This window comes from Ipomoea nil, unplaced genomic scaffold, assembly GCF_001879475.1.
Source record: "Ipomoea nil cultivar Tokyo-kokei standard unplaced genomic scaffold, Asagao_1.1 scaffold2921, whole genome shotgun sequence".
NCBI lineage: Eukaryota > Viridiplantae > Streptophyta > Magnoliopsida > Solanales > Convolvulaceae > Ipomoea > Ipomoea nil.
This window is the reverse complement of record NW_017619349.1, coordinates 4,162,274-4,178,463: the sequence shown is the minus strand read 5'-3', so window position 1 is coordinate 4,178,463 and position 16,190 is coordinate 4,162,274. Positions and strand designations below refer to the sequence as shown.

At 35.0% G+C, this 16,190-nt stretch overlaps 3 protein-coding genes across 3 annotated transcripts; all 3 read right to left on the bottom strand.

Moving 5' to 3' along the window:
- Positions 1-3,161: 3,161 nt before the first annotated feature.
- LOC109160771 (F-box protein SKIP28) lies at positions 3,162-5,515 on the bottom strand. The gene is made up of 2 exons (XM_019309012.1): positions 4,929-5,515; positions 3,162-3,786 (listed from the first exon to the last, which is right to left on the bottom strand). The coding sequence occupies exons 1-2, from the start codon at positions 5,271-5,273 to the stop codon at positions 3,178-3,180; spliced, it is 954 nt and encodes a 317-aa protein (XP_019164557.1). The 5' UTR covers positions 5,274-5,515; the 3' UTR covers positions 3,162-3,177.
- Positions 5,516-7,059: 1,544 nt separating this feature from the next.
- On the bottom strand, positions 7,060-8,933 carry LOC109160780 (dynein light chain 1, cytoplasmic-like). Its single transcript, XM_019309022.1, has 2 exons — positions 8,656-8,933; positions 7,060-7,444 (listed from the first exon to the last, which is right to left on the bottom strand). Exons 1-2 carry the CDS (start codon positions 8,884-8,886, stop codon positions 7,289-7,291), a joined length of 387 nt encoding a protein of 128 aa, XP_019164567.1. The 5' UTR covers positions 8,887-8,933; the 3' UTR covers positions 7,060-7,288.
- A 5,581-nt stretch (positions 8,934-14,514) lies between these two features.
- On the bottom strand, positions 14,515-15,334 carry LOC109160852 (21 kDa protein-like). The gene has a single exon (XM_019309097.1). It carries the CDS (start codon positions 15,318-15,320, stop codon positions 14,673-14,675), a length of 648 nt encoding a protein of 215 aa, XP_019164642.1. The 5' UTR covers positions 15,321-15,334; the 3' UTR covers positions 14,515-14,672.
- Between the last annotated feature and the right edge of the window lie 856 nt (positions 15,335-16,190).

Here is a 16,190-nt window from a genome sequence, read left to right as displayed (position 1 = left end):
CCTTTATTGCTTCACTCAACTCTCATGGTGTTGTTATATATAAGTGTTTGTATGTCACGTGGCTGCCTGTACTTAGGCTAAAGCCTGAAGGTATAGAGCAACAGCTGGTGTACCTAGCCCTAACTTTGGACTATATTACTGATAGAGAATCAAGGTCCACTGAGATTAATCGTGAGATCAACCTTACTAGCATTGTTGCAAAAATTGCACCTAGGCGTCAATTACGATTAATCGGCGCCTAGGCGCTAAACGGTCGGCCTCCTAGGCGCTCTAGGCAGTCCCCAGGCGTTTTTCAACATTTACCAATGCACCGAAAGCTATATATACATTGAAGTTAATGCGTAATTTTATTTTTTTTTATAAATACATAATGCCCAACGCCATATTTAGATCGTAAAATACTGGATTCGTTCATCCAAACATTTGCCAACAGGATCAATCAACATAAATTAATATAACTTTGCATAACAATGGTAGCTTAATTTTCAGCAAGACATCGGATTAAAACAAGTTGATTTAAGGGTACGGTCGGTTAGCCGTTAGCGTAGGTACATCATATCATGGGAAGATCAGAACTTTGTTCCCAATTAAGGATTCTAAACAGCTTTTACTGCATGTGCAAACCAGAAAGCTAGAATGTCTGAAAGTGATGGAATATGCAACTGAAGATAAGACCTTTTTGATCACCAATTGTCTCTACATTTTATTCTCTTCAGCTCATTCAACCCAGAAATCTGACCAGGTTCATGCTATTCCCTTTATTTTACCCAATATTTTTTTTTTATGCATGGTAACTACTACCTAGGAGAATACATTCAGTTTAGATTGTAAGACATCACTCATTATATATGTTCGCCAGCTCAACATAGCACAGAATAAAGCATGAGGGCATCTATAATGTATAGGCCAAGGATGTCAATCTTAGCTTGAAACGGTGACGTGATATGATAAGCCTAAAAAATTTTAGAGTTAGGGCCAATAAATTTTAGCTCGATAAAAAATAATTCAATAAGTCCGAAATCAATAAAACTGATGGCCCGAACTGGTTAGCTCGAAATTTAGTGTGCTAGTTCGATAGCCTGAACTCGGAGCCACCTAAGGATACTCTTTGTTTCTCAAGTAATGTGGAACAAATATATAGGGAATTTATATGTAAACTAATCTTTAGTAATTTTTATTAAATTTATAAATCAAATTTTAATCAATTTATTGCAAAATAAAATATTGTTTATAAAAATAAATAATGAAAAATTCAAAAACTTATTATAATCATTGTATTGTATTATAGTGTAAATATATTAATTATTGGGGAAAATTGTAATTTATGTCCCTCCATAATATGTCAATTATCAATGTCACCCCTCAATTATTAGTGGTGTAAATGTTGCCCCTTAATTTTCAAAACGGTACATATAGAGTCTTCCTGTAGTGTAAATGTTGCCCCTCATTTTTCAAAACGATACATATATTGTCCCTCCCGTACCATACGGGAGGGGCAATATATGTACTATTTTGAAAAATGAGGGACAATATTTACACCACTAATAATTCAAGACTGACATTGAAAATTGACATATATGGAGGTGCATAAATTACAATTTTCCCTTAATTATTTTTAGTTAAAATTTAGAAATGGAGGTTTATATTTTTAGTCCATATCCTCGGGGATGATTCCACCTAGTTCTATGCCTCTATACCTTGGTTCGTTTTTACTTTCCATAATTCTGATTGGTTAATTGTATGTTTAACTAGTCTTTATATTGGCAATAATTCTGATTGGTTAATTGTATATTTTCAATTAACTAGCTTAGTCCTGAAACTGGCGTGCAATTCATGTGTTGTATGTATAGGTGATAACGGATCCAAATGCCCCAAGTCTCAGTGAACCATGCATGAGGGAGCTGATACACTGGTTTAAGATATATATATATATATATATATATATATATATATATATATATATATATATATATATATTAATATTATTGAGGTAAGAATTATAGAAATGATAAATTACTAAATATAACTACGGTAATATTTTAATTAAAACCTAAATGAATTCAAACTTATCATTGAAGATGTAAGAAAATATATTGTTTATGTATATACATGGTAATAATAATGTGGAAAGATAAAAGAGTTATAACGGCAATATATTTTTGTCCAAAAAATAATGTAGTACAACTTTTATATTTTTCATACATTCAAAAGTACAAGTAAAATTTTTCACATTACCATGCAAAATAGTGTCACTTCACCTTGATTCTTTGATCTATCAGTAATCTAGTCCAAAGTTAGGGCTAGGTACACCAGCTGCTGCTCTATACCTTCAGGCTTTAGCCTAAGTACAGGCAGCCACGTGACACACAAACACTTATATATAACAACACCATGAGAGTTGAGTGAAGCAATAAAGGCCATAGCTCTTCAGGTTTCCCCTAGAGTTCCTCCGGGCACTTCATTGATTACTCCTTTAACCCTCAAATTTAGGGCATAGGAAGCTCACTGAAGTGTTTGGAGGAACTCCTGGAGTTACTTGATACACACATTATATATATGCTACCGCGAACTCATGAATTATGTTTGTCAGATCAAGCACTTACCATTACGGTTCTTACGAATGCTTGACTCTGCTCTCCATCTTCGATCCTCTCAGCAGTCGCACTACTGGAAATTATGGAATTTCCGGCCACCTGAAAGTGATCTTAAATCAAGTCGAAAGCCTTGTTCCGACCACTTTTGATATCCGGAAAAACCTTTGTTGCTATTTCCGACCACTTTTTGGTATCAATTTGATTTAAGATCACTTTCAGGTGGTCGGAAATTTCATAATTTCCAGTAGTGTCGACTTTTCAAGCCGCCACCCAACAATCTCTTCCTAGCACCTGTCTCGTGACTTACTCTGATATCAATTGTCAGTATCAAGCGCTTGTTACAACGCCAAAAGTTATAACCAGTAGCAAAAGTTCAATTTTATTTTCTTATACTTGTGTAGCCGTTAACGCTATGTTTCGATGACAGGATGCTGAAAGGCCGAGTCCAACAATGTTCAATAGGGCTCGATCCTATATCATATCACTGTCCACAATCGATCAGTGTTTGGTGTTCACAAAGAACTACTAGATAAGCTAAGGCTCATCATTGTCCACAATCTGCCACAATATAATCAACTATTATTTATTTCATATATATTATGCTCAACAAACGAGATGAGTTTTGCACAAAGTTATCATTACAAATCACACACAGAAATCCCTCATAGCCTGGAAGTCTGCACTGCTGGTTTGAATGTTGATGACAGTAAGGCCTGTTGCAGAAACTGCATTTGGGAAGCTTAAGCCAACACCCCAAACACAAATCATCCGCGCAAGCCGCCTCACTTTGCTCTTCTTCTTCACCCACCATACACACACCACATTCCTCACACCTTCGAATGCAGATGATGCATCCTCTGCAACTGCAAGACTCTCTGGGGCAGTCGAACACTGCCCGAACCTCGCCACACTTTGGGCATTCGTCTATGTCGATTGATGGATCATCTTCTTCTTCTCCTCTGATTTTTGAAATGTCTCGGCGCTTGTGGTACAGGTTCTTGGGGTTCTGGTGGTGATGATGATTCTGGGTTTTTCCCAGAAGATTGCAGAGGGTTTGGAGGTCTTCTTTGGTTACATTGTAGATGCCACTAATCTTTAGGGTCTTTAATCTGTGGTTATTACTGTTTGTGAGCAGCTTCACTGCCTTGATGACTCCCTCAGGTGTTATCCCAGTGCATCCTGGTATGTATAGCTGCAAATAAAGAGAGATTTTTATAGCATGTCAAGAAAATGTCATTTTTACTTCCAAGTGACATATTGATGGGTAACCAGCCAAGTTTGTCAGGTTGTTTAAGGTTCTAAATTTGACTACAAATGAAAGCGGACTATGGTCTTGTTTGGTAAATGGTTGTTAGCTAGTTGAGTTAATTAGAAAGTATAATTAATTGATAACATTAGCTGATAGTAGGAAGGTGTTTGGTAAATTAGTTGTTATCTAATAGCTATTTCATATAATTTCTTTTCTCAAAAAGTTAATTAAGTCAAATAATTAATAATGGTCAAATAAGTCAAAATGTCTGATAGGCTAATATTTTACCAAACTGGGCCTATGATCTTTTTTGATTTGTATAGGTCAGTTGTTAACAACCTAAGCTAGTTTATCTCGTTATGATCATTTGCTCGTTAGAGTCGCAACAAGGACGGAGCCAAGGAGGGGGGGGGGGGGGTGCAACTGCATGCCCCCCTTACCCCACCCCACCCCATATATAATTTTTGTATGTATATATGTATATATAGTACATGATTTAATATTAGTATAAAAAAACCATTAAATGTTAAAAAGAAATGAGTTAGATTAGTTAGCCAAATATATGTGGGGCAATAGTAAAGGGTATTAATATAGTTTTACACTTTTTTTAACGAGATGTGTAATTTATAATGTGTTTTTTATTCAAATTATTTTATCAAATTAATTATGTTTCATATTTTGTAATGAATATTTATATAAAATTTCAATGCTTTTTATTTTTCGCCCCTATCCAATATTTACAACTATATTTTTTAGACAATTTATTTATTATTTTTTTAAATTATTAAAATTTCTGAATCCGTCTCTACTTCTTCACCCCCCTCAATTAAATTTCTGGCTGCTTCTCGGAGTCACAAGATGCAATTTATCCATTACAAATCTTATAATAATAGAAGAAATTCCCACCACCCATTCCTTATCTCTATTCCAAAAAACTCAATCGTCCTATTAGTTGGAAGTTAATTCCATATTTAATCTTAAACTATAGCAATAACTTCGACGATAATTCTAAATTTAATCTTCCGTTATAGAAGAATTTGATAAAACCGATGGAGAATGAAGTGAAAGTACGTAATTTATGGTACCTTGTTAATACGAGGATTTTTCTGTATGACCCGAAGGAGCCCATCATCTGTAATCTTGAAGCAATTCAACAGGGCAAGACTTGCAAGCCGGCCATCCGCCATGGCCGTCATCTTCATCAGAATATCATCGGAAACCCGCGAGTGCAACGGCGGCTCCACGGTGATATTCAGCCAGGGAAGAATGTCGCCATTGACGGCGTCTCTGAGAGACCTGCAAACTTGTCTCATGCATAGGAGTTCATACAAAGGAAGATAAGCCAAGATCAAGAACATGGCTTCTGGGGGTGGTCCAGATTGTTCAGAACTGCCTTCTTCACTCTCGTTTGCTGCACAACTCTTCACCATCCTCTTGATTTGCCTTTGATTGATTTAATTTGTTGGAATTTATGATAAGTTTGTGGGTTTTGTTTTATGGTTTTAGATTACCGGAATGGAGAAGAGTTGATAGATTATGGTTGGAGGATATTGAAGTGCAAGTTATAATTATATATAATAAATCAAGAGTTTTGAAGGAAAAAAAATCAACCTTCCTTTTATTGGAAATAATACAGCACATATATACAAAGAGGTTGTCCTTTGCTCCAAGAAAACTAATGACAAAAAAATATATATATGTATACAAAGCCAAAGGAAATAAATATCAAAAGATCAGGAAAATAACATAATTAAGGAAAAAAAAAACTTAAGAATATTTATTTATAACAAAAAATAACATTGCTAATAATATATGGTGTGAAAGAGATGGGAGGAACCGGGTAATAGTGTAATACTCAAACTTTGCTAACACCAAATAAGAGCATCCCTCTAATGATTTTTGGTAGGATTTTTGAGAAAATAAGGATGATGTGGAGGAAAGAGGGTGCGCAGAGAGAAGAAATTGGCTGTTGTAATAGGAATAATTTTTGGTCTAAAAAGGTGGGGCTCACCTGGAAAAGATGGGGCGCCTGAGTCGCGGAGTCGCGCTTTCCGCAACTTGTGCGTGAATAGTTGTAGTATTTGAGAAGTTTTTGCAAGTGTGACTTAGGAAAGAAAAGATGGTAGTGAATAGAAAAAGAAAAACTGAGAAATAAAGAAAAAATTAAAATATAAGATAGTAAAATGGTGGGTACATAAAAAACTGAGAAAAAACTCAAACTAATGCGGAGAATGATTTTTGTGATTGAGTGAGATAGTATATTATGATGTGGATGCTGGGACCCACAAAAAACTAGAGCAAAAAGTCCAACTGATATGGATGCTCAAGTTTGTTGAATCTGAATTAGTCTCATAGGAATATCGAGAATCATACGAGAACAATATCACAATGTAAAAAGTGTGGTTTAATTTCATTATAGAATGGCAGGAAAGTAAGGAAAAAACGTAATGACATTTTCATAATTATAATTAACGGTGCATTTAAAACGCATAATGGTGCACCATCTGCAAATAATTGTCAGTATAACAGGATTTATAATAGTACACTCACGTGTATGAACTATTAGTTATATATACACAAATACATTATCTAGCGTTTCCATAATTATAGAAATGTCACCTTGATTTTTCTCATTTTGATGAGATTAATATGCACTTTTTACTTGGGGCATTGTTCTGCTTAAACCTACCTACCTACCCACACACACAACACACAACACAGCTACACATTTTGATGAGATTTATATGCATTTTGTGTGTGTGATCAAGTGAGAATATTGCCTCAAAATAAGAAGAAAATGAGAAAAAATCTGCAGCATTTCGTAATTATTACAAATTTCGTTGCATATTAGCAAAAACTTTAGAGTGCATCTGTTGATAACTAATCATACAATCAAGTCGAATGCACTCTAAAAATCTTAAGTGCACCATTAGTTATCTGCAAATGTACTAACAAACTTTTTATAGTGTACATCCAAATTTTATAATAATTATAAAAATTCCATCAAGTTCTTCCTCCTTTTTCCCTTATTTTTCAGCTATTAGATTTTCCAAATCTATAACTATCATGTCATTGAAACCATACCCTCTATAGAGAGATAGGAGAAAGAGGATGAAATATGAGAGTTTATCATTTTGACCATATTTCATGACTTATCTACATGTCCATACAGAAAGAACAAGCATTAGGATTTCACAGTTTTTCTCACAAACTAGATCTCCAAAAAGGTGGTAAAAATTTCACAAATTCATAGAAATATGTTCCAAGAACAATGGTGGTTTAACACAGCAAGCTAGGAACTCTCAAGTTAATCGATAAAACGTATGCATTCCCAGAAATCAATGTTCTTTCAACTTTGGATGATATACAATTCAAGAACACATACACACACCCAACACAAGTTTTCAAAAATTACAAGGGGTGTAGGGATTAGTACTTCGATCTGTCAATGATTTAAGGGTTCTACAGCAGTCTTGAATAGAAGAATGTAGACCTTGTCGATCGAAAAGTACAAAAATCCTCCGTGGGAGTGTGTGACGTATGAACCGAAGCTCGTTCCCACGATGCAATGCCAAGCTGGACCAAAAGTCGAGTCAAATTCCTGAGAATTGTCAAATGAACAAGAGGATTCTTGTTAGATACTAAAAGACTGAATCTAATCAATTAGCTAGTCTAACACATGGCCTTATAAACCCATATGTTCTCCCTGTTTCCAGTGGAACTCTTAACAAAGAACAATGGCTCGATATTACCAAGAAGTTAACAATAAATGAAGAATATGTGAAGACATTTCACATTTACACATTACGCACAGAGGACATGGGGATGGTAAAGCAGGTAGACCTATAAATCAGATATGTACAAATAATTTTATTTTATTTTTATACATAGAAAGGTACATATATACAAATTGGGGTGTATTACACTTCATATAACAAAACCAGAGCTTTGAGATCTCATTAAATTTGTAACGGGTGGGATATAAGAAAAAGAAACCCAATACTACCATCATGACATAGCTTTTGTGAAAGAAGTTGATAGATAAAGAAAAAACATGTCTATAAAAAGAATTAATGTTAAAATGTCATTATAGCTTTCTAGATTGCGTTATCGCAATTAAAGTTTATTTAGAGATAAAGTCCAGTTAGCATCATTGCTCATGACAAGAATAGGTAGTGTTGAGGCAAAGAACTCGAAAATGGCGGGCCATATCATTCACTATGTTCATACTGCATCCTATGATGTTCATCCACACAAGTAAAATAATATCCCCAAATTTGATCTTTAAATATCCCATCCTTAGTCTCTAAGACATCGTACTACTGACTTTGTTACAATGTAGTATTCTCAACCTACTGAAGCACAAAGAGTCAATTCTGCCCTCACTGGGGATCCAAGTTTACCCGTTGAAGTTTAATATCTAAAATCTACCAAAAAGGCGAAATATAGAAAACAGATCTTTCAGTTCATTAACAAGGCTCTAGTATGTTGCCAAAACCTATAGTTTTAAGTTACAAATAAACCTTCAATCACAAATGCACCATTTATATAAACGCTACTATATATATTATCGTTTTCAAGGAAAAAAGGAAATGAAATAGTAATAACTATAGACTTAGGTATAAAATTTTGGGGCCAAGAACACAGATAATCACCAAAATAGGTTTAATTAATACTGCAATTATACTAGAACCAAGAGGCAAGAAAGAGATAAAGATTGAATCTTTGTAAACAAGGGAGGTGCATTGAAGAAACCCAGAAACCGATTCCAAGAAAATGAGGCGAATAGAATAGAGAGAAAGCAGAGGGAACCTTCTTGAGGGCAAGAGCGAGGCGTTTGCTGTCAAGCTTCCCAGAAGGCATGGAGTCTAGATTCTCCTTGGCGCACCTAAACGCCCTGGTCTGAAGAGGCGGCGGCATGTCGGAAGCCCTGACCCGGACATTGAAGCTCTGATCATGGTGCTCCACCGCCTTCTTCCTCAGAATCAAGCTGTTCAAGAACTTGCTTCTCCTCTCCAGTTCTTGCTCTGCTTTCTCCATCATCACACTTGCCTTTCACCCTTTTTCTTTGACCAAGCATAGCTTTGGACAATTGGAATTGGTATTCTATGGCTCCTAGTTGTGGGACCCACTCTAGGAACTCACAGTATAAATAAATAAAGTTACATATTCACTCAATCGCTTAAAGGTTGAAATAAATTACAAGTCATGCAATCAGACTTTCTAATATTTTTGGATTTTTTTCTTATATATGTTTCTGATAGAATTTGAATTCTTGCATTACGAACTCCAGTTATAAATTTTAAGTCAGGTAATGAACTGATTACGTTAAATTATAGGTACTAAATCCTAGTATCTATCCCTAAATCCAAAACCCAACAATTACATATTTAATTCTATTACGGATTTTGATTCCAATTTTGACCAAGCATTGCTCAAATGTTGTACACCTATGGACAGACATGTATAATAAATAAAATGATATGTGGGGATGGGCATATGATTTGCGGGCCAGAGATACATAGAAAGATAGATAGCCTCATAGGACTTGTGTTTTTTGTTTTATGCCTTTCGTTATTTTCTTCCTTCAAAAAGTTAAATTACAGTGACTCAATAACTCAACAGACAGAATCAAATGCTGGTGCGCACAAAAAATCTGTCCACTACCGATATTCAAATCTTAGTGTCTTTTCCATACTGAACGGATGAGTTAAACGCGTGCAAACACCTTTTGTTGTTTTACTCAATTGGTGTCGTACGTTGTTCATTGTCTGCTACGTTTGATGTGTGGCGTAGATTGCGTGCGGACAAGTCAACGTCGTAAGAGAACAGTTTAATGATCTTATTTCCCCAGAAATCATGCCCCTCTTCCACACCTTTGCACTTTCTCAGTTCGATCTTTGCGTGTTTGATAGTCGATTGAATACTATTTCATTTTGTATCTTACTTTATACATATTTGAAGGAAAGATATTCTCACACTTTCTGTAAGGGCCAAGTTCGGTACCTGATGTCTCGAAAATGTGTGGCGGTATATATAAGGAAATAAAGTTTGACATAACATTTGTTACTAGGCACTAACTATAATTTTTTGTGTAAGTGGTAAGCGTTTGATTCTAATAAGTGATATCAAAGTCAAGTTACGGGTGGACTGAGGCCAGACGTAAGTGGTAAGCTAAGTGCTCGATCCTAACAATAGGAAGAAATGAATTAACACTTTCTTCTTCAAGAGGTTCAAATGGGTTGTTAAATTATGACAACATGGTAACCTTTTTTGTTATCCTAATGCGTCGTCGAAGCTTGGTCTTATCTTAGAGATCAGAAAAGGGTAATCTAAAATCTTTTCTCAAAATTTCTTTGTACAATATAAATTAATTTTTCAGAACATTTATTGTAAATTCACTATCTTCATAAAGACGGACGAAAATTCATTCTCTTTATAAACCATTACTACTTGGTTTGGTTTGTTGAATTGGTCATATGTTTTTTCTAAGGGTTTGGTTTTTGAAGTTTCTGCTTTAGGTAATAGTTCAATATATGGTTTTTAGAGGATGGTGGTGAAGACACTTCTGGCCTATTATAATAAGCATCAGCTATGGAATTCCTAGAACTAATTAAAGAAAAAAAAAAAAAAAAAAAAAACTAAACTTATGGCGTCTATAGTCTCTTAGGGCTACATGCATGTATACTAGTATTTAATCCTTCAATAGTTAAGGGTTATAAAGCTATTTGTACTGAACCAATATGTAACAACTTAACCTTGTTGAGTAGTATATTTTAGACAAAGTGTCAAATAGGACTCATGATTTATCATTCGCAATTCGCAGGTGTTCAATTAAAATCTAATTGGACACATTTATTTTTAAAATTATGTTCATTTAGCATTTTCATCTCCAGGTTTCCATCAGGTAACCTTTCCATAATGCTGACATGGAATTTAAATAAAAATAATTTGATGACTTGTTTCATTGTTCACTCATTCAAACTCAAAGAAAACTGCGCTGCTACCCTCTACTTCCTCATCCTCACCACCATCCTCGTGGTTGTTGTTCTGAAAACAAAATCAACAGTTCTCTTGGTTTTGCACTACCATTTAGGATCTCCCTTGTGTGCTCGTGAAAGGTTAGTGAGTGATAGCACTATCGTCTATCGACACTCTGCACATCCAAGTTGAACATAATAGATGCGCTTATTGGCTGTCTAGTTCAAAGTTTCCTGGCAAATTTGGTTTCAAACACCTCGTAGATTATAAGACATTTTACAATTGGTGCACGCACAATCGAGGCAGCTGAAAACAAACAAGAGAAATGAAATTTCAAATTGTGACTAGGAGCGCAAAGCAATGAATAAGCTTTGCCTCCAAGCATTTTAAGGAATTAGGCGGCGAAGAGTTTCAGGAGAATTGCTAGTGAGCTCAACAACAAAGCATAAAAGAGCATGGTAATAGGCATATAAATATTCTACAACCATAAAAAGTTTCAACAACTTCATACTAAAGATATTGTGAGAATATTTGGCACACAAATAACAAGTGGGAGGCAGCAAACAATTTTCAATTTTAAGTTTTCAGTTTGTGAATTTGTTTCCTTTTTCTTTTATATTAATAGTGGAATGTGCGGCTTATAATGTGTTTTAAATTTTTTATGAATATTTTTTTTTTTTGGGAGGGGGGAGGGGGTGGTTAACCCAACAAAACTAAAAAGTGCTAGTAATAGCACACGTTAATGCTTTGTCCCTCATTAAGGCGTCACTGATGTAATCACTCCAGTTAGCCACTCCACCACTTGTTTTGAGTCACTGAGCATGTTAATCTTTTTGTATCCAGTTTTATTACATTTTAATTAATGCGTTTTGATTTTTTATCTCTAGTCAACAATATTTGTAATTATATCATTAAGTATTTTATTTTTTATTTTTCAAAATATCTCATATATATCTCATTTGTTTTAATCTTTCACTCCACTCAAGTAAATACTATAATTAACTGTTGGCTCATATACTTATTAATACATAATGGGGTAGCATGTTTCTTGTTTATCCTTTTGTTTTAATATTTTATTGAGGAAGATATTGTTAAATAGGCTACTAAATTTATTGTTTTTTTTTTGCAATTGAGTTATTGAATTTAAAACATGTACAATTAAACGATTAGCCAAACAAAATATGTGCAATTTGAACTTTTTCTAATATTTTCCAAATGAAATTTGAATTTAAAAATATTTCTTCAATCTTTCATCTCAATTTAACTAGCATAACAAGTTGGCTAGCCAATTCCACAAGGTTTAAAGTTGACTCTCCATGAAAGTTGTCTATTGCCATTTTTGGTTTGAGCCAGTTAGCTATGGGTAACTTAAGCTCGTTTATTTTTTTGCAGTCCTTTGTCAGCTAGGTTGGCAAGACAAACTTCAACCAGAATGCACCTTTAGGTAGCGTATGTGAGTTTTCCTGTAAATCAAATAAAAGACAAAATTCTTAATATATACCATGTAAGTAATGTGACTGAGTTCTACATAGAGAAACTTAAAAAATATTATAATTGCACATAATTTGCTTGTTTGTTAGTTCGGTTACGCGTCTTAAATATAAAGACCCAATTGCACAAAATTAATAAGTTCAATGATTTATTTTACACTTTTTTATAGAATGAAAAAAAAAAGTAAAAAGAAAATGGAATTGAGAATAAAAATAAAAAATAGAGTTAATACCCAAAATGGTCCCTCGACTATGCCATAATTACCAATTTGGTCCTCAACTACTATTCTTACCCAATTAAGTCCTCAACTATGTAACTTTTACTCAATTAAGTCCTCAACTATACAATTCTTACCCAATTTAGTCCTCAACTATACAATTCTTACCCAATTTAGTCCTCTGTATTAATTTGACTATTTGTTGACTGTCAAAAGTCGGGATAAAATTATAATTTTACAAGATTTCTCCTTCCTCTCCATTTAGCAGCGCCAAACCATGCAGCAATACACTCCGATCAGATTTCAATCGTCAAAAAATCGTTGGAAATCAAATTCATGGGCTATCCGATGCATAACCACTACTTCGATACTGACAGGTTTAGAACCCAACCGGAGCTTATTGCTACATGGTTTGGCGCTGCTAAATGAGGAGGAAGGAGAAAACTTGTAAAATTACAACTTTATTTCCACTTTTGACAGTCAACAAACAGTCAAATTGACAAAAGACTAAATTGGGTAAAAATTGTATAGTTGAGGACTTAATTGGGTAAGAATGATAGTCGAGGACCAAATTGGTAATTACGACATAGTCGAGGGACTATTTTGGGTATTAACTCTAAAAAATATTATAATTCAAACAGGCCATCGATGTGATCTTCTCTTTGCAAATTTTCCAAAAGCAAAAAACCAACAAATATTTGGACTTTAATCATGAGCTGGCCGGTCTTACCCTAAATATAATTGCTAGAACAATCTCTTAGCTACGACATAATTACATATGGCCCATTAATATTGAATCCCAATGTTACAAGAAGAAACAAATAAATAGAAATCTCTATAGGGTAAATACAAGTTCAAATTCAGAGTAAAACATACACTATCGTTATATGCATTTTTGGAAAATGATCACAACATAAAATTCAACTACCTATGACTTCTTTAGTTATATATAACTAATGTGCTATAAGAATTAAGAAGTATAACTTGTTTGAAAATACGTAAGCTGACAACTTATTACAGTGCAACATGACATAGGCTGATAGGCATAACTAAATTATAATACATTTTATAATATTTATAAGTTATTAAATAATATTACAAGTTCAACTTAGAGTGCGTTTGAAAATTCAAAAAAATAATTCTAAAATGATTTTTAAAAATTATTTTTCGAGTTTTCAGTGTTTGGTTAGAGAGGGGAAATGGAAATCAACAAAAAATAGGGAATGTGGTCAATGAAAAAATAGATGGGATTTTTTGAAAAATGACTTTGCTGCAATGGCTGCATGTTAGATTTTGTCCAAGGGTCAGGTTTGGGCTTGGGCCAATTTCGAGGTGGGTTTGGAGCTATTTTTTTTATAAGATCTGAATGGCCCTCTATACGCCAATTTCGATCCGGATTAAGTCCGGCCGAAGCTTAGTAAAGCCCATGTTTGTTTTTTTCTTTACCGATTCATGGTTGGTTGACTTAGTTCGACTTTGTCCCAGCCCATAGCCACCTTTATGTCTAATATACTTGTTACCTTCTCATTACTTAGTATAAACTCAAAACCTACTCCTAATCTAGTTTACACTATCAAAATCTCAACAAAAATCTCAGTATTAGCATTAAATTTTGTGTATGAGATTTTAAAAATTATAATAATAATAATAATATTGAACTCCATGTCTCCATTAAAAATAGTCAAAGTTAGATGAACAACACCAAATTCAACTCCCAACTCCTTTAATTATAAATAATGGACTATAAGAAAGCTCAACTGGTATCATAATAACTATCGCCTCAACAATAAACAATTCATCCATATATAGCAACACTATTGTGATATATGCCTAACTAGTCAATAACTCTCCACTCTATAAGTGTAAACTCGAACCTCTAGTCTAATTTAACACTAAAATTTTATGGTTGAAATTAAAAATATATATAATTTAACTTTATAAAGTCTCGTTACACACAAAAAATGAGACGGAATATCTTTTTAAAAAATAGTCAAACTTACACACAAATTGTAAATTACATCCCATGATGTTTCTCAACTTCACTTAGTCGAACCACATGGACCTAACTAATTAACCTAACTTTCTCACAACCAAAATGTCATTAGTTAACTAAAACACACATTAATTATATTATGAGTCATCATGGGATAGAAATCTTATTAGCAAAAGCATTAACCAAAGCCAACGCATTGCTAGTCACCTGCTTAACCTTCACAATCCCATCGTACACGTCGGACTTGAGGGGCCCTTCCGCCACGTCATCGAACCCGTCGACACACGTGTCCTCGTTGGTCTCGGCGGCGCTCATCCACGTCTGCACGTTGCTCAACTGGAACCTCAGCTCCTCGGCTCCTCCGCCGCCGCCGAGCTGTTTCATCTGCTGCAGCGAGTCGCGCATCTGGTCCACGGAGTCGCCGAGCGTGGAGAAGCAGTCGTGGAGGGCGGCGGCGCCGCGGTGGTCGGCGCCGTAATCCGCCTGGCGGGAGAGGTTGTTCACGTACGCCGCCATGCGCTTGGCTTTCTTGAGGCTCACGCCGATGGCCACCCGCGCCAGCCGCCCGGTGTCCCGTTGCACAGCGCTGGCGTAGCCGGAGAGCGACGCGTAGCACAGCTGCGGGTACAGCGTGGTTTCGCAGCTGTTGCGGATGAACTCGGCGTCTTCGGTGGCGGTGGGAGAAGCCACGAAGGAGGCGGAGTATGGGTCGAGGAGCGCGGCGGCGGAGGGTGGCCGGAAATGGAGAACAACCGTGAAGAGAAGAAAGCCGGCGAGGATGACGGAAGTTTTCATGGTGGTTTTGGGTGGTGGTGAAGATGACGAGTATGGAGGGGTTTAAAAAGGGAAAACTTCATGATTCGAAATGACCCTTATACCCTCGGTATAGTGTGAATATGCTCCAATGATTTCGCATTTTTTGGTGGTATGTATGTGTAAACACACCTATATATGGAGATATATTAGTCATTTTTTAACCGAGTAATAAATATGGAAAGAAATTAATTATTACCGTATTTATAATAGAAACAATAGAGTAATATGCAAATACAAGAGTTAATAATTATGGATTGAAAATAATCATTAATTATAGTAATATTTAATTGCGATTATCAAAATATTTTACAATAATCCAAGGGTATTTTCGTCTAACACAATGTATAATTGTTTTGGCACATGCAAACACATATACGTAGTATAAATCTCAACTGACATGATAGAACAATGCAATTAGTTGATCGTTTAATCACGAAGATTGTATTTTTTAACAATTAATAAATTGCAACACGTAACATCAAGACAAGCTTTTTATTGTGTAATATGATAACAACTCTATCATATTTCAATTAATTATTTAATAAGGCTAATGGAAAAAAAGGTCATAATGGTGAATCTTCTCACGGATTGTTTGGTACTACGAAGTATTTTACAGCAGGAAACATTATCATCTATTCGGTCCTATGTTGGGGTCGTGATGGATCACTGCAAGACTACTATGCCATTATTTAATCGTTGCTCTTTAAATTATGTTTCTAGGCAGGTTAATTTACATATTCATACATTAGCTTCGTTAGTTTTTACTCAGGGTCGCACTATGTATTGGGATTCGATCCCTCCGGACTCTATTGCTGCTTTGATTCATTAATACAATCGTCTGATTGGTTT

Coding starts and splice junctions, on each gene's coding strand:
- LOC109160771 (XM_019309012.1), bottom strand. CDS start 5,273: ATGGTGAAGAGTTGTGCAGCAAACGAGAGTGAAGAAGGCAGTTCTGAA. Junction 3,787..4,928: donor AAAATCCTCGTATTAACAAG/GTACCATAAATT, acceptor CTTTATTTGCAG/CTATACATACCAGGATGCAC.
- LOC109160780 (XM_019309022.1), bottom strand. CDS start 8,886: ATGATGGAGAAAGCAGAGCAAGAACTGGAGAGGAGAAGCAAGTTCTTG. Junction 7,445..8,655: donor TCGCTCTTGCCCTCAAGAAG/GTTCCCTCTGCT, acceptor GACAATTCTCAG/GAATTTGACTCGACTTTTGG.
- LOC109160852 (XM_019309097.1), bottom strand. CDS start 15,320: ATGAAAACTTCCGTCATCCTCGCCGGCTTTCTTCTCTTCACGGTTGTT.